This window comes from Garra rufa, chromosome 9 (genome assembly GCF_049309525.1).
Source record: "Garra rufa chromosome 9, GarRuf1.0, whole genome shotgun sequence".
NCBI classification, from domain to species: Eukaryota; Metazoa; Chordata; class Actinopteri; order Cypriniformes; family Cyprinidae; genus Garra; species Garra rufa.
This window is the reverse complement of record NC_133369.1, coordinates 18,377,703-18,401,123: the sequence shown is the minus strand read 5'-3', so window position 1 is coordinate 18,401,123 and position 23,421 is coordinate 18,377,703. Positions and strand designations below refer to the sequence as shown.

At 37.7% G+C, this 23,421-nt stretch overlaps 1 protein-coding gene across 1 annotated transcript; it reads right to left on the bottom strand.

Annotated features, from left to right (window-relative positions):
• Window positions 1-1,609: 1,609 nt before the first annotated feature.
• Window positions 1,610-23,069, bottom strand: rspo1 (R-spondin 1). The gene is made up of 5 exons (XM_073847471.1): window positions 22,507-23,069; window positions 14,322-14,513; window positions 11,810-11,950; window positions 8,118-8,327; window positions 1,610-3,252 (listed from the first exon to the last, which is right to left on the bottom strand). The coding sequence occupies exons 1-5, from the start codon at window positions 22,601-22,603 to the stop codon at window positions 3,098-3,100; spliced, it is 795 nt and encodes a 264-aa protein (XP_073703572.1). The 5' UTR covers window positions 22,604-23,069; the 3' UTR covers window positions 1,610-3,097.
• Between the last annotated feature and the right edge of the window lie 352 nt (window positions 23,070-23,421).

The window sequence follows — 23,421 nt, the reverse complement described above, 5'->3', positions numbered from 1 at the left end:
CGATACAAATAATCTGAGGAGGCAGGAGCAAACGCAAAATCTTTTGCATGAAAAAAGAAAAAAAAAAAAACATTTAAATTGTACCTGTCTAGTTCGATACTTTTGCGAGCACACGCAAAGTTTCTCAAAGAATGCAATAGATTTCACGATGCGTCATCAGCTTATAGTAGAGGCACTAAACATAAACAATGCCACCTAACCAAATGGAACTCGCAAAAATTACCTGATTATTGCTGCTGAAAATGGTCAGTTATTGTCATGTTTTGGACCGTACTAATCAGTCAGACCAGAAAAAAACATTTGGAATACATTAGACTGCCAACGGTTACAACAAATCAAGAAGAAGAGTGCAAAAAATCGTCTGAGGAACAAAAGACTTATGTGGTTGGCCAAACTGCTCGTACCACCTGTTAACTTTAGTTTGTCAAACTATTGCGCCCTTTCCTGCTTACAAGCTCCTTAAGTAGAAACTAAATCCGGGCTAACAGTGTATGATTTAGCAGTCTGCACACGTTTTTCCATAGTTTAGACAGCATAAATGAGCAGAACAGTGTATTCAGGGTTACATTAAATGTGCAATCCATGCTATTGTTTACATCTGAGTATCGCCAGTGTGGCCACACATCCAGGTAACTGACCAAACCGTGACGTAAGTTCAAACACTCTATACATTTAGGGAACGTAAAAAGTAAAATTATACTTTAATGCTTTTGCAATCTCTGCCCAAGAAATATTTAACTTTTGTGATAGAAATAAAATCTGAGAAGGCAGGAAAACAATATTTCAAAACTTTTGAGAGTGAACTCAGTTTCTCGAGGGGATTAATCTTTTGTGTTCATTCCCAAAACTTGCGTTTCCTGGAATCTAAGGATTTCAGTACATTTACCAGAGAATGCAATGTTTCAGGGGTACACAACAGGCGTGAGAACGCAATTGAAATATATATTTTTCAACCAGTCTCATATTTTTTTCATCACTATGTTCCCTTAGGGGCTCCGTATTAGTGAGAAATCAAGAACTGATAAAATGGACGCAGAGAGGGGGACCAAAGGGGAGGCCCGGAGGGTTGCGGGAGATGAAACGAGGGAGAGAAATGATGGGAGAGGAGCGGGAGAGGGTGAACGAGAGGGAGAGCTCCGGCCCATGGAGCCGGCGCAAGAATTTATGGTCAGGAAGGGGGATGAAAGTGTAATTTACGGTCCACTCTCTACCGTTCTTCTGCCCTCCCCTCTGTAATGAGAAACGGCTGTTGCGGTTGGAGGGTGCAAGCCCGTTTAAGCTCCTCCCCCTGGCGATGACACATCATTAGCTTTTATTTCTGTCTCAAGTTTTACGGCCCTTGCCCGGGCACCAACTACCGTCGTACATTCTGAACCACAATCGCCATCCTGTTCGAACGCGAATCACGCACGTACAAGTACAAAACACCTTCCCGCCCAAATAGAGTCTCTCTCCTTGTACTGACACAGACCACCCCAGTGAAACACTTTTGTGCTCTGCCCCAGTAACGTAGGCCTATTATTCACTGTTAAAAGCCCGCTCTCCCATTCAAATATACACAAATACACAGACAAAAAAATTAATATGAACTGCAACCAAATGTTTATTTAGATGTTTATTTACCTTGAAGATTTTTATAGAAATAGATATATAACAATATGTATATTGCATCAGGATTAACGGAAGCTGACATTTTCAGTGTCATAATTCTCATTAGGGGTGTATATGGTGAACACCTACTGATCTGGGCTGCGTTTCCCAAAAGTAGATCTTAAACCACTGCCACCAACGGTCTTGAAAATCTGCTTCTGCCTTTTGGAAAACACAGTCCTGGTCAAAAGGCTATGGAAAGCAAACAGACTAAGAAAAGTGTGACTGGATGCTACATGTAAATAACTGTATGATGTACAGCATTACTATCTCAGATACTGATACTGTATGTTGCAAAGCATTATGAACGATGTGATATATTGAGTCTATTGGAACCATGATAACTGAGCAATGAAAAACCTATAAAGCATATAATCAATGTAGTTTAAGCAGTATGCTGGTTTAGTTCCTCAATGGCTTGGTCACAAGAAGTGTGCTGTAGACTTCTGTTGACCTCTTTCTTCTCCTCGCCTTACAACATAAAGGTGCACACAAGAACGAACACAGATTTAACAACACACAATCGGACACACGCACACAATCTTTCATATACATACTTCAACACTGTACATTCCTCATATTATTGCTGCCTTCTTCTGTGCAGAAAATACTGTATTTATTGTCCCCTACTCACAAGACTTTTATTTTACATATACCACTAAAACAAGTAAAACCGCTCCATCGGTTGTAAGTTATAAGTGCGTTTGTCTCTAGATATATAATAACACTTTTTGCATCAGATTTGGAAAGTTTCATCATCATTAAAGTTCTTCCTTCTCCACATTCTCTCTGTAAACCACAATATCAGTTCCAGTGCCTTCTTTTGTTATAAACAACAGGAAAAAACAGACATAAAAAAGCATGTAAAAGAAAAAAAAATCTTTTCACTCTGAGACAGGCTCCAGACTATTTGCTACCTGTCACAAAACATAAAGAGATCCAACTCTGGAGAGAGAAAAAATGTGATTACAGCTGGATTAGGTGAACCACAAGAGATTCTAATGTATTTTAGATCTTCTTTAAGCAATGTTTGGACGGCGGGCCTCATTTGCAGTGTCGTCTATAGTTCAGAAACCTTTCCGATAGGTCTAAAGAGGAACATATGGAACATTTCGCCAACCACAAACAATGCCGTTTCCTGTGGGAAGGCTTACAAAAAGATGACCCTGCACACGCACAGCGGACACAGTCTTTCTGGGTGCTTCCAAATAGCATGAGACTAACCAACCTAGCTCCTTGGTTTCCTCAAGCTTTAATCAGTTCATTATTCAGTACAGCAATCCTCCAGTTCTCATTGAGCATGTTTTACGTGTAGCAGCGTTATTCCTTTTTTTTTTTTTTTTTTGCATCATTTTGATATCGTCACAATCAAAAATTGTTTGTCTTCAGCCAACGAAGATAGGCCAGGCATGCGCCTTTTTTAGGCCCATCTGACACCATCATAAGGTTAGGTCACCATGCTCGTTGTAATAGTGGGGACAGTGGTGGACCGGTTCAGGGTCTTTTTTTTCTTGTTTCCACCTTTACTATTTTCCTTGGAGTCTCGTCCGCGGTTCTTGCCATTTTTTTCTCCACGGTTTTGCGGATTCTTCTTATTTTCTCCTGAGTAAAAGAAAGTTGCAATTAGAAACCCAAGATGTATTAGTATATATACAGTAAAATGTAGCTACACTTACATTTTTAAGTAAATATAATGGATGTACAATACAATATATTTGTAATCCATTTTATTCAAATGTACAAAAATGTATGTGTAAACATTACGCATAAATGAATGCTGATTAGGTCATGCTGAACTGTAATACTGTCCAAAAAACTGAAAGTACTGAAAAACACAGGCTGGTTCGTTTCCCATCAGCCTCACTTGCACTACTACAAGGGGAATCAGGGCCTCCAGACTGACTGATATTTGTTATGAAGTTAGTGTTGTGAGTCTCAGTGTTCCCTGGAAACCAAAGTCAACACTCATTTGGTGCTGGAGAGCATTCACTCCGCACTTGATAACATGAGCCACACACACAGCCGCTCTGCGGCTCCTGAAATTGGCTCTCTGCTCATCTCAGGGCCCTGATGTTTGACCACAAACTGCTGCATTTGTTTCTACATAAAATGCATGATTAAAAATAGAATGGAAATGACGCAAACAAACATTTGTTTAATTAAACCTTTGATTGTTAATACGAGTTATATAAAAAGCAGTTTCACTTTTACAGATTTCTGACTTGAAATGCGATCGTTGTAAACACATGAAAGACAACTTTCTTTGGCAAACATTAAAGAGTTTAATGGACTTGAATCTAACAACAAAACAAGCAACAATTATCATTCCCTTAGTTTATTTAACGGGCCTGCCAAGGCCTGTAAAGCACAAACAGCAATTCGTTCTGCTATATATAAAGCCTATATGTGATTCTGGACCAAAAAACCAGTCAGATTAAATAAGCTTTCCATTGATGTATGGTTTATTAGGATATGACAATATCTGGCCGAGATACAACTATTTGAAAATCAGGAATCTGAGCGTGCAAAAAACTTTAAATCTTGAGAATAAAAAGTTGTCAAAACTTTTTGATATATTTATGGTAGGAAATTTACAAAATATTTTCATGAAACATGATCTTTACTTAATATCCTAATGATTTTTTTTTATCATTTTGACCCATACAATGTATTTTTGGCAATTTCTACAAATATATCCTTGCTACTTAAAGGAGTAGTTCACTTTCAGAACAAAAATGTACAGATAATGTACTCACCCCCTTGTCATCCAAGATGTTCATGTCTTTCTTTCTTCAGTTGTATATGTTTTTTGCCCCTGAGTTTGAACTTCCAAAATGCAGCTTCAAATGGCTCTAAACGATCACAGCTGAGGAAAGAAGGGTCTTATCTAGCAAAACAAATGCTTATTTTCTAAAAAAAAAAAAAAGACAATTTATATACTTTTTAACCTCAAAAATTTTAAACCTCTAGCTCTGTGTGTACTCTGTGTACAGATTAAGAAGCGTATAAATTGTAAATGTTTTTAGGGAAAAAAACGATCATTTTGCTAGATCGTTAAGCTGGGATCATTTAGAGCCCTTTGAAGCTGCATTTAAACTGCATTTCGGAAGTTCAAACTCGGGGGCACCATAGAAGTCCATTATATGGAGAGAAATCCTGAAATGTTTTCCTCAAAAAGCATAATTTCTTTACGACTGAAGATTATCTGTAAATTTTGTTCTGAAAGTGAACTACTCCTTTAAGACTGGTTTTGTGGTCCAGGGTAACATATCAAAGATATGATGTTGTTGCAATTACACCTGTTACATTATTAAAACATCAACCAAAAATTTCCGCAATATTATAAGAGAAAGTGTGGTGAAAGCTGGTGTTCTTTTTTTCGCTGCAAGAAATCGCAAACGCTATTTAGAACTATTTTTGAGAGTGCTATCGTTTTTACACAACCGATCAATAAACAAGAGGTTTATATTGTAATAAGTTACTTGACACAATATAGCTAACTAAATGTTTAGTTAGTATCAAACAAAGCCACAGTAAAGCTGCTGCACATTTCAGAATAACACACAGTTGTGGTGTTTCATATACAAACGGTTTCACTGAGTCACTGTTTTTGAATAATAAAACGGTTGAGCGAATAAGTCAGTGACTCAGACGCTTGTTTGTTTTGTTCCTAAACAAATCAGTAGCATGTTTTGAACAAGTCGGGTGGGATGAATGACTCAGTGACTAACTCTGTGACATCTGATTGTTTTGTACAACAATGAATCAGTATGTTTTGAACAAATCAGCTAAATGAATGATTTAGCGACTTATTCAAATGACTAAATCATTGGCTAACTTCAGAGTGAGAAAAACCATGGCCGCCACACTGAAGTGCTCAAAACTTGCTTCAAAGGTCGTTCCATGATTCTTTGCACAGGTTTAATTGTGGGTTGGCAAAATGACGCAAAGCATGTTCCAAGGAACAGAAGGGATTTTAAAGGCATTAGGGATGAGCCCTTCATAATGGAACGCTGTGATGTGTTTTGAACAAATCAGCTGAATAAATGATTCACTTGCTCATAAAATCACTTCCCAGATTCGTCCAGTCAGAGGACAAGAGGTAAGTGTTGTATGTATTGTATGAAAGCATTATATCATCAGAAGAAGATATTTCTTCAGCAATCCCGTTCATGTGAAGAATTCAAAAGTCTTGAGTTTACAAAAAGCCTCTACTTGAGTGTCAGTTAATCAAGATTTTAAACCGAGGTGAAATGAAAAAACATGGAAGGAAATGGAGCCTTAAACTTTGGATCCACATGGAGGAGACTTGTTAGCTTTGATAAAGCTGTAAGAGCGCTTGGGGAGGATCCATTCATTTATGACAGCAATAATTACAGCGCTGCTCAATCCAACCTAAACACCATCGCCTGACAAAGGCAATCACGCGTTTAGCGTATTCGGTTTTCGTGCAAAGACATTTATTAAGCTAGAGGAAGGGGAAGAGAAAGTGGGGGGAGCTTGGCAAAATCAACACAAAGCGTGAGATCTGCAGACCAGTAAATCACCGGTGTTATACAAGCACTGCCCCCTGTGATTTTTACAGCAGCCCTGTCAGCCAATTCCTGCAGATGTATTCACAGCCTCGCTAATTTAGCACGAGGTGCACATTTACGCACTGAGAAAAAAAGAGGCCAATCGGGTCATGCAACCCATAACCTATGAGTTTTTTGACACCTGAGTTGCATTAATTCTTCTCGCCCTGAGAAGTGGGTGGTGCTGCTTTGCTTTTGTGGCCAAAAACATGTTTTGACTCCAGCCGGCACAGAACTGATCCTATCTTAACGCAGTTAAGGAAAGCATGATATTATGAGATTGAACTACAAACAAATGACTTTACATGTGTCCAGGCCTATTAGTTCACCATAGCTCTCTCTCTCTCTCCCGAAGCTTTTCCGACAAGTGGACTCTCTAAGTTTAGAAATTTGGCAGGCGATATAGCACTTTTATGGGGCAGTTTATAATATTTCACTGTTAATTATTCTTATGGACCCCGGGTGGAAATTCTTTCCACAAATACGGGCGTCATGCAGAGTAAATTCGCCTCTCATTTCTCAAATGGCGCTGTCACACCTAGTCCAGCAAAGCGTGGAGCCTACTTCTCCCGACAGAAGAACACCGAGCACTTGATCTTGAGAGGCTGTTCGCACAGAATAAGACGTCATTTCCAGGAAAGCGCGCTGTTTTTCAACTCTAGAGATCTAGAAGGTATATTCTGGTGTTTATTTGTAAGAATCAGTCAAAGGGTGATGTTAAGATTAGCTTTGAGTCATGAGTCATGCGATTTCCTACACTGATAAGAATCGCTTGAACATGGTGTCCGCATATGTGATGTAATTAAAGGAAATCTAAGGTTTGGAAGACATAAAAGAGAAAATGCTTGAGTGAGAGCAATCACACAAACACTTTTTATTAGCCTAAATTGGTTTCGAAATTGTCAAGGTTTGCTGTAAGCTATTGAGTTTTAAATTTAATAAAATCAGAATCAAACTAGCTATTTTTATTTTTAAAAGCCTAGTGGTTATCAGAGTATGGGAGATTTTTTTTATTTGATCAAAAACACTTAAAATATTACAATTTAAAACTGTTTTATCTTTAAATATAATTTATTACTGTGATGGGAAAGCTAAAAATGTTGACATTTTTTAATCTTTAATGAATAGAAAGCTCAAAAGAAGAGCATTTATTTGAAATAGGGTTTTTTGTTACAAGGTTAAAGTCTTTACTGTCACTTTTGATTATTTTAATGCATGCTCGCTGAGTAAAAGTAACATTTCTTTCAAATGGAAAAAAATCGAACTGACCCGAAGCATTTGAACGGTGGTCTAACCACTGAATTAACCAATGAGCCGAAACCTCTTGTTTAGGACATTAAAAGCTTTTTTTCAAGGCTCATACTATAAACCTCTGTCTTCTTCCATTCATACTCCTATATTTTAGGCTGAAATCTACACAAGCCATCCAGGAAAGTAACGGTAGAGAGAAAAACATGTTCAGACTTTACCGCCAACAGGTCCACTACAGGTCCACTAACGTTCCGTTACAGCTCGAGAGCCAGAGCAGCATATTAAGCTCACTTTCCAGTAAGTTAAAGCAACAAACAAAAGGCCGCCCTCAGATCCACGGCCAGCGACGAAAAGATTACAAACCAGCTGGGCTTCTGTTTATTTACTGGGAACACTCTAGGATTTATTTACACCGTATTATGTCAAAAACCGTAAATAAACGAAATCAAATTAGTGCCGGGAGACTGTTTACATGTTTTTCCGAGCGGCCAAAAAAGATAAATGATCAATGAATCAACAAATCTGTAATTTGCAAACACGGGTATTGAAGTTGGATAACAGATTTCACGCATTCCTTTCAGCACAAGTATTTCCTATCCATCTACTTTCCAACATTTTTGTGTTGTTCTTTCTCTGATTTACCTTTGCAAGAGATCTTTTTCTGCACGGTACATCTTTGGGTCTGCGTCTCTGGGATGCAGCCCGAGGGCGGAGCGGCCCCTGTGGAAGTGGCTGGACTTGGAAGCTGTACGGGCTCCCTGGTACGGGTCTGGTTACCCTTTTTAAAGCCACATGTTTTGTTCTTCTTCATGCAAGGGCCCCATGGACTCCATTCACTTAGATCACATTGGACTGCAACACAGACACACACAAGAAACAGAATAATCATTTTTTTCGAATGAATCTAGTATTTACCAATTTCACAATTTACTATATTTTAAGACAACAGGGAAATTACTTGGGGTTTGAACATTTTGTTCTTCTGGACGGGGGTCTGAGAAACAAGTTACTCCAAACAAAAGTTGAAGAAATCGCATTAGGAAACCCCAAAGAATTCACAGCAGAGATTCAGACTGCTAAAATCCAGGACCACTCACATTTTCCAATTACATTTAGCTAAAAAGCAGAGCATGTGTTATGGTTGTATGAGGTTCCATTTTTATTCAACATAATGACAAGCTGTCAAGCTCCAGACTTTCAGTTGCATTGAGCGGTTTTCAAGCATTTTAGCAAGTATCCAATTTTTTTGGTCTAATGTGTTTGAGGGCCGGACAGTCAAAGGGAGCTCATCTTTGCCAAAAACAATCACAGACTGAAAAAAAATACAAAGTGGTGGACTGACCCGTTAAAGCAGGTGAGCCATCATAAGCTTTGGCTAAATGTCACTGAAAGTCGAGGCTCTCCATTTAAAGGCCAAAAGGCCTGGAGGAGCCAGCACCACCATTGCGAGTAATGCTATTAGTGCTGTGTTTGCTTGCTTCTGACAGAAATATTTTCAAAAGAAATCAATAAAAACCCTTATCATCCAACAGGCCTTTTGCCAACGTTCCTCTCAACAGAGATTGAGAAACCACAGAAAAAGGAAAACAGAATTTAAAGAAATAAAAAAGCACAGTTTTATCGTTCCATCAGCATAACTGAGTTGCAACAACCATATCCATATATAACTCATTCTATGACAGAAGTACCACATGCCCACTGATTTAATAACATGAACTCAACCAAAAACTTTATAAATTGGCTATATACAAAATAAAACCAGATCAGATTCAGATTTTTATATATTACTGTTATAAAGTTTGTTAAATATTTTTTTTTTCTTTTGCAAACAAAAAGTATTCTCATGGACTATTTTAACAATGTCTTTACTACCTATCTGGGCTTTAAACGTGGTAGCACCCAGTGTTGTTTTCGTCAACGATGACGATGACGAAATCATTTCGTTGACGCCACTTTTTTTCATGATGATAACGAGACGATGACGAGATAAAAATGACTCGTTGATGACTAAAACATGACGAGACGTGTGTGAGTTTTCGTTGACGAGACGAGAATAGACGAAAATGTTAGTGGGTGGTCCATCAGACGTTTAAAATGCATGACATTTCTGCTTATTGTGCATGCCAATCAAAACCTAAAACGTATCTGACGCTATGGCAAGCCGTTTTAGCATTAAATACTCTTTGCCATACTAGTATGGCAAGCCGTTTTAGCATTCCATCCTTTTTTTGTCTTTTATGTTTTAAAACATTCCTTCATTACTGTAATTATTGGTGAAAATAGTCGATCCGGAAGCTCACATTGTGTTGAACTATAGATCTGCTATTTTCAGAACTTACAAGTGACACTACCCAACAGCAAAATACTTACTGACCTACATTAATTTGTTAAAAGACTACTTTTTCCCCTTTTTTGACTAAAACTAGACTAAAACCTTTTTGACTTTTCGTCGACTAAAACTAGACTAAAACCTTTTTGACTTTTCGTCGACTAAAATTGGACTAAAACTATCACATATAGAAGTGACTAAAATTTGACAAAAACTAATAAGCATTTTAGTCCAAAAGACTAAGACTAAGACTAAATCTAAGATGGTTGTCAAAAACAACACTGGTAGCACCGTTGCTGTCTATGCAGGGTTAGAAAGCTCTTGGATTTCATCAAAAATATCTTGATGAATTGAACAAAGGCCTTACGGGTTTGGAACGACATGAGGGTGAGTAATTAATGACAGAATCTTGATTTTTGAGTGAACTATCTATTTAACTAAAAAAAAATTGTCAGTGTGTCATGTTAAATTACAAAAATCTAAAAAAAAAATGTAGATGGGACATCACTTAACTTTCAATTTAAAAAACTGTAATGTTTCCATTTATATTTAATATTCAAAACAACATTTGTCAAGCATAACTTGCCTAAAAGCATAACTTGCCCAGAAATTCACATTACAACACTTTTCTAACTCCTAAACTCCTAAACTGACTAAAGCCAGGCTCACATTACAGGAGTTTTAGCCCTAATTTTGCCCTGATTTTCCGAAAATCTTGTCAAGCACCTCGATCGGTTATGAAGTTCGGCGCAGATTATGTGAGGCGTTCACAAATCGAATCTTGTAACTCCCGATCTGCTCGCACACAAATCAGGGCTGCCAATCGGGATGATGACGTTAATATGAAGTAGTCTACTTTCACAACGGCCAATACGCGACTGTACGGCTCGTTGGATCATGGAAATGGAGGAAACTGCTTGTGGAAGTTTTGCAATAACACGACTGTCTGTATGAGGTGCCGTAAATGATCATCTTAATAATATCTTGTAGTGTGTGATGTGCCACGATTTTCATATCTTGTAGTGTCTGCATGTTTAAGATTTGAGGGAAGATAATCTGCAAAGATTGTCTTTATGTGTGTGCTGCAGCCAGATTTCACAATCAATTAGGATTTTAAAACTCCTGTAGTGTGAGCCCAGTTTAAGAAAGATGAGCAAAATCCATTTTTTCTTCTGTGGGCATGGCCTTTTGTAACATTTATGGGTCTGGCTTCTGGTCTTATTGTGTTATCTTAAGATATATTATGACATTTTACTCAAAATGTTATTATTTTACTCAAATATATAACATATAAGTTATGAAAGTAATCAATAGACTGATCAATATGTTGGTTACCAGATGTCTTAGTACAGATTGAGAGCTTTAGGTGTCTGCCATTGGGCAGCATAGGTGTTTTCCACTGGACTTTACCAGTGAACTTAAGTGAATAAGTTTGATGTATGTCTCATGTGACCGCCTCCAACCAATAAGAAGCGGCGGAATAAAAGTTATTTTAAAAATGGCTGATCTAGCCAGATTCCACCATTAAAAATTGGGCAGAGAGAATGGATACCCAGACAGACAGAGACAGATATACAGCGATTGTTGTCTCAGCTTTGTTGGTCTGTTCAATAAAGTCTTATTTTGACATCTGGAACTCTGCCTCTCGAGCTTCATTGACTTCTTCGAGAAATTAGTTGCTCCACGACAGTCTTCTCTGCATCCAGCTATTTTTAACTGTACAAAACGGCTTGTTTTGCTGCTTGATATTGCGAATTGGTGTGCTTTACCACATTATTTTAATGTATTATCTCAATTATGAACACACTGGTTTGTAGTGCAAATAGTTTTACCTTTACTCCACATTGTTATTCTTCTCATTTTTTTCCTTACAGTGGCTAATGAACCTAAAGTTTCACCCATAGGCTTACTTCCATGTAAAAGGTGAATAGAAAATGCTGTTTAAAATGAAACAACCTTATATAAGTTCTGTCAACGGAAGCAAAAGGTGTAAACCCAGACTCACCTACACACTCCATGGTGCCATTGGCGGTGAATCCTTCAGGACAACTGGAGAAACACCGCCCTCTGTGTGAGTACAGGCCCTCCTTACATTTTGTGCAAAAGTTTCGGCTAAAACACGCCTCACAGTTTTCTATTTTACATTCTGTAATAAAGAAAGACAATAAGAGTTACATACTGATTTTATCAACACTTTTTTTCATGCTGAACAAGTGGACCACCACTCTAAAAGGCTCTTACAATTTCTTAACAAAAAGTAGGCAGTTCAAGAATGTCAGGACTCTCATATGGCTTCCTCACACCTCTGTCTCATTACAAGCCTGCCGTCTTTGATCAAACATACAAAGTGCCTCAAATTGGGGGCAATTGTGGATTTTGGTAGAATGAAAACCAGACACCAAGCAAACGAAACGGAATCCACTTCCCCACCCATAACCCCTTCACAATTATCGTCATTATCTAATTCTGATAAACAGGAGATCTGGTTCTTAAATATCCATCACACTCTTTTCCTTTTGGTGCTGTAAAACCTTTTTTACAGTGCGATCAAAAATAGTCTAAAATCTGGTGATCATGTCATCCAGAATTATTTATGATCAAAAGCATGAGTAAATGTTCCTTATTTTAAACTATTTAAAATCCTAAAACTGATTATTTTAAATGGTCTTTTAGATCTTTTTTCCCCTCACGGCCTTTTGACTGACACAGTCTGAACTTGAAATCGAATAAGACTGCAAAAAATTTCACGAAAACAGATTTAAATGCTAAATTAGCGTGACATATGTGAAAACGTGCAAAAATAAGGTTCTTAAATTTCTCTTTGAATACCTGGGACATTCTCAGAGCAGCAGCAGCAGCAGCACACGGATATCTCAGATATCGCTGAATCCCGGCCAAAAGCAGAAGAGGGCCTAACAACATATTTGAGCCGTGTTTTTTGTCATAACCTCTGCTCTCAATTACTACTTTAAATGCCTGACAACTAAATTAGTAATGTTTGGAGCAAATTCTTTTGCACTCAAGCATTTACAAATGTACCCTTAATGCAAGACAAATGTTGTTAACAAGACATCATGGGGATCTGGAGACAAATCAAATGCACGCAGCTGATTGAATAATTGCAATGGGGCAGCCACTCAGAGGCCTGAGATGAAGGAGGGCTTCGCATGCACAACCGCCTCTCAGAACGCGACGAAAACACTTCAAATGAGAACGAAACGAACACAATAAGAGGTCTGGTGACGTCCAGAGCGATTTGGTGTCGACACCTGTGGATACGACGTATTTCGGTCTCAATGTGTGGGTCATAAAAATACTTAGGCTAACAAGCGGACAGCTGCATGTGGTATTTCAAAGCAAGTGTAAAGTATACAGTCAAGAAATGATGAATTAAAGGCTCCAGAGGGTTGTGAAATAAAAACAGCTCTCCGCTAATTTCTCACTTCCCTTGATGCTAACATTTAAATTTAAGGTTATCTAGAATGAAAGTTTAAATCAGAACCATCTGAGAGGTATTAGGCGGAGTGATGCAAGAGTGTATCTTGGTAACAAAAGTATTTTCTTCCTATAACAAAATATAATGACTCCAAGCTGTGGTTCACACTAATTGGCTATCAAAACACGCTTGAAAAGGGAGCAGGACGTTCAATTTACAACTGGAAAAGCTCTGGTAGGTTGAAGTAAGAAAAAGGCTCAAATAAAGCTATTATTTCCTCCCACAACAGGAGTAAAGAGGTACCACCAATCAATTTACGAGAGGTATTTCCTTGTTTATCCAGTTATCCCCTGCTTTGCTTTTATCACAGTAAAAATGCTCACGCACACGATGGGAACGGGCCGCCGAGTCTCTGACTGAAACCTAGAGAGCACACTGTTAAAACAACGAGGCAAATCCTCATAATGCTTTTTGCAAAGGGTTTGCGTAGAAAGACCGAAAAATACAGCCGGAGCTGAACTGCCATGAACTCTGCATTTACAGCCTACAATAATAACACAGATTTCCTAGAAGAAATAGACAAACAGCCGCGTATTACAAATGTTTTGCTTCGCATTACATCCCCCAACCTTGTTTTTCACCCACAAAGTAAGAGAAAACAGATCACTGCCTTAGCACTTGGCATCCACGGGTCAGACGTGCTAGTTTAATGTCATTGCTGGTTACAGTATTAATGAATGTGGTGAATAATGTGATTGTTTCGTAATTGCATAATTTGTGCCATCTTTCCAATGACGTTAAACACTGTAGAACTGACGTTAAAGCCTTGTAAAGGCAAACGAAGGTCATTTTATGACGATGTGCTGTTCTGATAAGTCATCTTCATTTTTCAGGAAGGGGGCAGGGTAAGATGTGTCAGCAGGCAAGCTGCGTCACTTCCTATTGATCATAATCGTCAATCTTCACTGACACATGATCCTTCAGAAATTATTTTAATGTCCTGATTGGCACAGATTACCTCAATATCCTGTTTTTTACCGTTTTAAAACTATGAAAATACACCAGCAGAGCAAAGACTCACGTGTGCATTTGTTCATATCTCGATTTCGAATGCCATAATATCCAACAGGACAGGCAGCGAGGCAAATGCCTATCTGACGGATGTCATTCCGCTCCAGAAGGATGAAGAGCCGGGGTCGACATTTAAGACAGCCGTTGTACTCCGAGCAGTGTTCACAGCCATTCGAGCACGATGGTGGTACTTCAGTGCTTACTGATGGAAGAAAGAAAGAGAAATATGAGTGAGAGTGATACTGGCAGTGTTTCCTTACAGTTTAGAAGACCCTTTGCAATCCCAAGTGCTTACAATGACTAGATAAGTAAACTAGTTAAGTGCAGTGGTGGACAGTAACGAACTTCGTTACTGTACTTAAAGGATAACTATTGCCAAAATGCAACCAGGGCTGTTTTTTTTTACTGTGAATGAGACAAATTTATATCTAAAAGCATAATTACGACAAACGAGCCGTTTTTGACAAAATCGACAACACTAAGAAGGCTCGACACACCATGAAACTATGCTCGAAGTATAGCCTGGGTCTCTACACATGAACTCGAGCATTGAGAACATTGTTTGTGTACACAGAGTTTACTAAAAAGAAAGGTTTTGAACAACTCACTTACACTGTTTGGGTTTCCGCTCGCGGCCGTCTTGCCAGTCAAGAGGTGTCGATCTCAGAATGCAAATGAATGGACTCCATAGGACGAAATATTAGGCTCTTTTTACAACTAGAAGGTTAATATTGTTTTTCACTTGTGACAAAACAACGAATTAGCTATGCATTTATATGGAAACATGCTTTAGGAGCTATCCATCTTTACTCTCCTCGCATTCGGAGATCGACACCTCTTGACTGGCAAGACGGCCGCGAGCGGAAACTCAAACAGTGAAAGTGAGTTGTTCAAAAACGTTCTTTTTAGTAAACTCTGTGTACACAAACAATGTTCTCAATGCTCGAGTTCATGTGTAGAGACCCAGGCGATACTTCGAGCAAAGTTTCATGGTGTGTCGAGCCTTCTTAGTGTTGTAAAAATATCGATTTTGATGCGCTCAAAGTTATGCCCCTAGTACTCCCATTCACCGGCCACTGACCACAAAACGAAATCACGGTCAATCTCAAAAACAGCTCGTTTGTCGTAATTATGCTTTTAGATGTACGTTTGTCTCATTTACAGTAAAAAAAAAAAAACAGCCCAGGTTGCATTTTATAGTTATCCTTTAAGTGCAATTTTCAAGTATCTATACTTTACTGGAGTAGTTTTATTTCGAGTGACTTTTACTTTTACTTCACTACATTCCAAAGCATAAGATCGTACTTTTTACTTAACTACATTTCATAAAACATGTAGTTACTCCTTATAATATATCACATGCTCCGAGACGCAGAAGCAGTGTCTGACTAATGAACAAACTGATTCTTTTCAATGAACCTGTTAAATCATTCACGAATTGGACTGATCCAATTGCAGCTGTTCTCGAGTCGACAACTCACTGATTCAAATGAGCCGTTTAGAGTGAGTCTCCAGTCAACTGAATTCACAAATAAGAACCGGGAGATTTTGTGAGTGTGCGCGCGACTGATGCTGCAAAAAGTAAGTTATAATGTCGAATTTTAGTATTAATTATTGTAACTGTCAGTTGTTTGCGAACTAAACCTACCGTAAAGGGTGATATATTTAAGCCCACTGAAATGATTGAATGCAGACACATAAACATTGTTGTCTCAATGTTTTAGGTCAAAAAACGAAACATTAAAATAACACAGATTAAATAAAAATAGCTCACGCACGTTCATATTCCTCGCTGCTGTAACCTTAACAGTTTTATTAAAATACTACGCATTTAGCCCTATGTGACGTCTGTTTTTATATTGTTTATTAACGGAATAATTTATATATTGTTTGGATCAACTAGCCTAGTAGACAGATATAATGTTTATTCATAACCATACTGAAAATAAGTAAATATTGTTAGCTGATGCTAACTGTCTAGCTAACAAGTTGAGGTAATTTTCATATATGAAGTCCAAATATTTATAATCAACAGCCCAGACAGATTACATCTGAGGGAAAAAGAAAGGATGTGGCATTCAGAACATGGTAACTACAGTAATTATCAAAGTCGGAAAGTGATGTCCTCTGGGGGCATTTGGCCAGGGGTGTTTTTACACCACAGACAAGGTTTGAGAAGAAAAAAATGTATGAAAATATAATTACATTTTCCTTAAAATTTTCTTCCTAACTTTAGGCCTTATTCTCATATCATTTATAACTGTGCCGTTCTGCAAAATAACAAGCTTTAAAACACTTTTCTTACTGGTGAGAATGAGATATATCTTGAGATATATCTTGACTCCATATAGGCTAGTGGTTATTTTGGCAAAATCCAATTCTTTTTGAACAGTAGGATTATAAAATAAAAAATATAAATAAAATTGCTAAATAGTTCAGTAGTTTTTTTTTACTTAAGTACACAAAAAATGTAGTACTTTTGTACTTTCACTCGAGTAAAATTGAAAAAGGAGTACTTTTACTTTTACTGGAGTATTATTGTATTATACGTATCTGTACTTTTACTCAATTACTTGATTTGTGTACTTCGTCCACCACTGGTTAAGTGTTTTCCATAGGAGTAAACAGCTTAATTTCCAGCTCACTAGCCCACTACAAGTAACGCAAGTTACGTAATCAGATTACTTTTTTTTAAGTAACTAGTAAGGTACCACATTACTTTTTCAAATAAGTAACGCCAGTTACTTTGTTTTCCCATTTATTGACTAACAAGTCTCCTGTTCCCATGTTGAGAGAAACTGGGAGTACTATAGTTCTAGACTAAGTGTAAGCATGCATTAATTCATCTCATTGCAAAAAAAAACAGATTCAGTATTCCTCAAAATGATAAAAAAAAAAGTGAAATGCAAACTCAGAATGTGACAAACCTGCAATAATTAAATTAACACTCAGTGCAAATAGCCTGCCTTGTTGGCAGAGGCTATTTACACTAACTCCACCCACAGTTGTGTGATTGGGATAGTCAACACTACAAAGGATCCGGTGGCGCAGAAGATATATTGCATTTTTCACTCTTTTCGACGCGACCCGATGCGGGTTCGAATCACCCTTCTGGCAAACTTTTTTTCTCCCTCATCTCACATCATATCAAAAAGGCAATTATTTTCAATAAAAATGAAGGACTTAATTGAAAAGATGAAAATAAAGTATCGGTTAAGGTTAGGGTAGGTGCTTATTGTCCCAATAAGGTTACTATGTACTTACATTTAAATGAATCATTTGGTACAATGTACTTATTGTGTACATATGTGTAAAAATATATATATATATATATATATATATATATATTAGGGCCGGGACTTTAACGCGTTAATTTAGATTAATTAATTACACAAAAATAACGCGTTAAAATTTTTTAACGCATTTTAATCGCACTTAGTTTTGCACCGCGGAACGTTTCTCACTGGATGAGATTCCGCGGACCGATTATACTGGAGCACCAACTAGCGTTCAGGTTCAGACAAGCTGCGTCCGTCCCAAATCGTAGTATGTTTAAAAAAGTATTCCAAAGATTCCCGGATGGTCTACTAGTTAACGATCAATGCACACTCTTAACGGCTAATATTGCCCGCAACACACTGCGCCGTGAACGAGGAATCGATTAGAACTACAAACACGCATAAAAAGTGTTAAAAAACTACAAACATGGAGGATATCCGCGACCAACGGACAGGTAGAGAAAGGGGTTTGAGTGATAAATAATCAGTGTGTAACCTGATAAAAACTATTTTTTAAATGTTATCCGCGTTATATTCCATGTGCAGCAACATTTATAATGATAGGTTTGGTCATTAACGTTTAAATGCATAATTAAGCAAACACAAGAGCAGAGTTCTCGGCATGAAAGACTCGTTAAAGAACGTGCCTCTTGCTACACTTAATGGCAATAGTGCACTGGTCTGTTGGACTTGGTTGAACAAAAATAAACAATGTTTTGTTGCTTAAGCTTATGTATTCAGTCATTATTCAATGGTATACTAAAAATCCATGTAAAAATCTTAATTCTCACTGTTCTCAGGTCAAATATTTATATGCGATTAAAATGCGATTAATTTCGATTAATTAATTACAAAGCCTCTAATTAATTAGATTAAATTTTTTAATCGAGTCCCGGCCCTAATATATATATATATATATATATATATATGTGTAATTACATTTGTATTTAATTTCTGTAATTACCACTGTTGACCCATCCCTTACACCCTAACCCACCCTTAAATCTACCCATACCACCAAACCTGTCCCTAACCTTACCCATATCCCACCTTAATAGAAGCAAATGTGTTTTGCAATGCAATATGACCACATTAAGTACATTGTACTTATTTTTTGATGTAAGTACATAATAGTTAAGGCCATCTAATATAAATTCTGACCTTATTTTATATAGAAACAGACAGACAGACAGACAGACAGATAGATAGATAGATGGATGGATACAAACGATAGACAATTGAACGAACGAACGATTTAGCAAAGCTGTGTGTAATAATACAAACTCCGTAGGTGTAATATAATTCGAGAGAGCACTGCAAGGACTGGCAATTCAATTTGGGACTTCAGACACAGGTTTCTGACGGGTCATACAGGGAGAAAGAGGCCTGAAACTTGTTTCCGTACTTGTTTTGTCCAGGTGCCCCAAAATGCTGACACATAACAAAATAAAATCAGTTACAGATATCGAAGAAATCCCTTGTGACTTCCGTGCCTTGCTTGTAACATCCAAAAATGTCTGCGTTTGAGGCCAAGAAGAAATAAACGATTACTCTGAAAGCATGTCAGAGTGCACATCCTGTTCCTAGTAGGCTGACTAGAGTCAAAACTGCGTTCATCTGCTTTAATTTATTGGTCTATGAGTGTAGCATTAGCTCTAAATATACAGTCTCACAGGGCAATCAATCTCCATGCTGAAAAGTGTTAAAACGACCGTCTCACTGTAAATAAGCTGCAAGTACAGTAAGTGATGCAACCTCATGAATAAATACAACCCTTGGGTTTTACATAGTTTTACTGGGGAAAAAAAACCATGACAAAAATACCTATTAGATCATATAACCTCAACTATAAAAAAATTGCTTTTATATAATATCAGTACCACTAATACCAATATCAATACCACTAATATCAATATCAGTCTGCCATTAATATTCAGTAGCTAGGACTCCCTGGTGGTTTCAACAGAAGAAGGACCACCAATCAGCTCAAAAAACGAATTTTCAGGCATTAGTGTGATCACTGCATTCCTCTCCACAGCTGAAATGAATGAAAGATCTCTTAGCAGGAAAAACAAAGATGAAACTAGAATTATATACAATGTCAGTTGCCACTGCAAAAGAATGTCCCTTTTGGATTTTCCTTTTCAAGGGAAAGATGACAGAATGTGCAAGTAATAAATAAGACCTTTTTATGACCAATCTGACCATGAGATCATCATAAAATCTAAATGACCCTCCACAACACCTCATTACTCTAAAGGGAAAGAATCAAGACTTTTCCCGAGATGAAAAAGTAGTCATGCGTCATTAAACAAGCATTTTTGGACATAATAGACCAATCCATGTGATTGGGCATTCGACTCTGGATAGTTTTGCGAACTTCTGCCTGCATTCTTATCACTGGTCATTCACTAATTCTAATAAATTAATCCAACTAGTTGAACATGAATCCATGGAGAAAAAAATTCTATGCTTATTTGATGACTCTCAGATGACTAGCCAATTGAAGTCAAAAGATATCGTTTTTACTGCTTTTTTTAGTTTTTACATTAGCGTGTTCATTTGTTATGCACTTACATCATGCTCATCTCTGGTTTGTATTTCAAAACAAATGCACTTCCAGAAAGTGACATTTTCAGAATCTGGGCTGGATTCATTTGAACAATTTAAAATTGGTCACAAAACATACTTGGACAACATATAAACCAGTAGGAATTTATAGGAAAGCAACGCAAACACTGATCATAATTCTTTTTGTATCAGAACGTATACGTGTTTTGGACTTTAAAGTTATTTGAATAGCATTTTTGCATTTCTCTGGCAGCTCATACTCATATATTTCTCCTTGAAACCATGAAATGAGTAATTTTGTGACGAATTGTACTTTAAAATATTAAAGCTTTTCACTTCAACAAGTGTGAAAAAGTCCTTTGGATTTGCTTAGAATGTGGCAGAGCATTAGTTCACAATGACCTAAACCTAAGAGAGGAACAAAACTGAATTTTGATTTTGATGATTTCAGTAATAAATCTTCATTATCTGCCTTTTGAGGAATTACAGTTCAATAAACAAGACCTTTAGCTAAATCTATCACATAATATCCCGTGTATTGCATCAGACTTGTTTTCAGAGAATATATCTTGATTTATATTTAACTGATTTAATGTTCTTATCCCACTGGCAAATACATTTAGTCTTGTTTAAAACATTACCCTAGCAAAATGTAGAGAGGTTTATCTTTAAAGCAAGAAAAAAAATTAACTAATGGGCTCTGAGAAATAAACTTAAATCAAGATATATTCCCTGCAAACAAGTCTTATTGCTTACACAATTGTAAAAGTAAATTTATCATCTTGTTTAAAGGATGTTTATAGACACAAAATACTGATTAAAAAATATTTTTGCAGTGTACAAGAGTAGGCAGAATAGCTGAATCCCGTTTTGACATATCAGGCGCCGTGCCATAAAATAAATGTACAGAGTGCTATCATAATTTCAAACAGTTTATAACGAACAAAAATAAACACTTAGACAAAATGAAATATTAGATGTTTTGCTGGTATGGATTGGACATTTTAAAGGGAGGGAAAAAAAGCAGCGTGACTGCTGATCAGTCACTTGTATAAAAACAGCTGTCAGAGGTGTTTGCTTTCATTTTGTTGATAAAACTGCTAGAAAACTCTGCTATCAAGAAGCACTGGTCAGACGAGCTTACAGTGAGGTCAAGAAGTCTCAACAGATTGTGAAGTATCAGCAGATTTATTTCAGCAAGTAACTCACTGTTTATTTCTCCTCAGATAGCTTCACATTCTCACTGGCGTTGTGTTTTGATTTGCACTTCTAGGCTTCCTTGTGCTACTTGATTTCTAGCTTTAACGACCTCTTAGAACTCTCAGAACACAATATATGTTCTTTTCAATGCTTATAATTTCTGGCAAGTGTATAAATATAAAAACCAACAAAGTTAAATAACAACAGTCTAACCAGTAGCAAATGCAATGCAGATTTGTGTACGGCGACTGTGAGTGTCATTGCATTACCAAACGCTTCCTCTAGAGGAGGCTGTCCACTCCTCAACACTGCCAGAAGTGGTCAATGTATTCCACTGAATAATAAATAAATCTCAAATCTCAGATAAGGATAAAAAATGTATTTGATTGTCAGGCTGACTTTTAAACATTAAACAGAATGCCTTATTGAGCATTTGATAGCAGTACACAAAAAATAAGACTTTCTATAATCATAAATGTGCCCTTTAAAAAATAAAATACTAAATACTAAATCTACATCAGCGCTCTTACTATGAGATGCACACATATATATTAACTTCTGCAATATTTCAGAGTGAGTCCTGTTGCAATTTGGAGGTTAATTCCCGCCATTATTCCAAAGCCTCAAAGTATTAAAAAAATAAGATAAGCCACTTTCAATAAACATAAATGTGTTGTTTAAAATTAAAAAAACACTATGTCAGTGCTCTCAGTGCTCTCTCACACATGAGAGAACTAATATTTCAAAGTGAGTTCTGCTGCACTGAGTTTCAAATCTAACTTAACAATAAAAAACTATTTTTAAGAAGTCGTAAAAAGGTGCTTTGAAGTCAGACGAATTACAAAAATGAGGTGTGTTAGGCATTATATTTTGGTATTCAGGCAAAGAAAACTCTAATGGGTGAAATTTGGCAATGCTTGGGAACATGACATGCTCATTTCCAATTTACCCTTAAAAAGCAAAGTTGCTATTAAAAGCACCAGAACAGGTTCTACACATGCAATACCCCACCAAACTTGCTGAAGGAAAAGATCTCAGAAATGAGCCACAAATAATAGAAACTGACATAGAAATAAAATGTGAAATGTTGTCTCAAGGGACAAGGAGCTGCTTAATGATGTGACAGAAAGAGACATCAACACTTACTTCGTCTCTGTCTTCTTGCTTTGGAGGCCTTGAGGTTATCGCCGTGACCCATGGAGCTGAGGAAGACAACTGCCAGTGCCACCAGTCCCAAATGCATAGTCCCTGCTGCCCAGTCACGCTGGGTCCCGCCTGCAGGCAGACAGATCACAGCTGAGGGGGCCCCTTTCACGCTGTGGCAGGTGGAACGAAGTCGACTAGAGCCGGTCGCGGCGCCCTTGGCTGGAGGCCTCTGCCGCTGCGAGTCCGTACATGTTTGGAGAACAAACCATAGCAGTCAAGACGATGAAGATGAGAAGGATAAAGTTTGGGAGAGGAGAGCCGGTCGAGATGAGATCTTGTGGACAACGCGAACTGCCCTTCAACCCATGAAGCCGGGGGCGAAACCTAGAGGAGAGAGAAGCTCGCGGCGGTCGCAGCCAGGAGATCCTAACGTGAGTGAGCAACCCAGCCCAGGAGCATGTGTCTTATTAGGGATGCTGGGAGGAGGAGGGGGAGTGCCGAAAAAAACGAGAGAGATGGAGAGAGGTTCTGGACTCCTACGCGTGACAACGTATCCGTCAGTGCCAAGATCTGCTGCAGAGAGACAGACAAAAAGGGGCGAGCGAGGGAAGGAGGGAGTTGGATGTGGAGAGGAGTGGGTGAATGGGGGGAGAAAAGCACAATGAGACATGTATATAAAATGGTACTTTGTTAAGTCAGCATGTCAAAAGAAAGTCCAAATATCTTGCCCAGGGGGAAGAGGTGCAGGTTTTTCAATTTTGCGCTTTCGAAAGTGAACAATTTTTTATATTTTCTGTAAACTGTCATAAAATACTTTCTGGAATCAAGGAAAAGGCGACGGAAAGAAAATAGCCTTACGCAGGGCTTACATAACCGCACTCTTTCATCTCTATCACTGCTCTTTCTCAACGAAGT

What these genes read in the sequence shown, in the direction of transcription:
- rspo1 (XM_073847471.1), bottom strand. Translation starts at nt 22,603, where the DNA reads ATGCATTTGGGACTGGTGGCACTGGCAGTTGTCTTCCTCAGCTCCATG. An exon ending in AGCAAGAAGACAGAGACGAA is followed by an intron (nt 14,514 to 22,506) that starts GTAAGTGTTGAT and finishes TTCTTCCATCAG; the next exon opens with TAAGCACTGAAGTACCACCA. An exon ending in AGATATGAACAAATGCACAC is followed by an intron (nt 11,951 to 14,321) that starts GTGAGTCTTTGC and finishes TCTTTATTACAG; the next exon opens with AATGTAAAATAGAAAACTGT.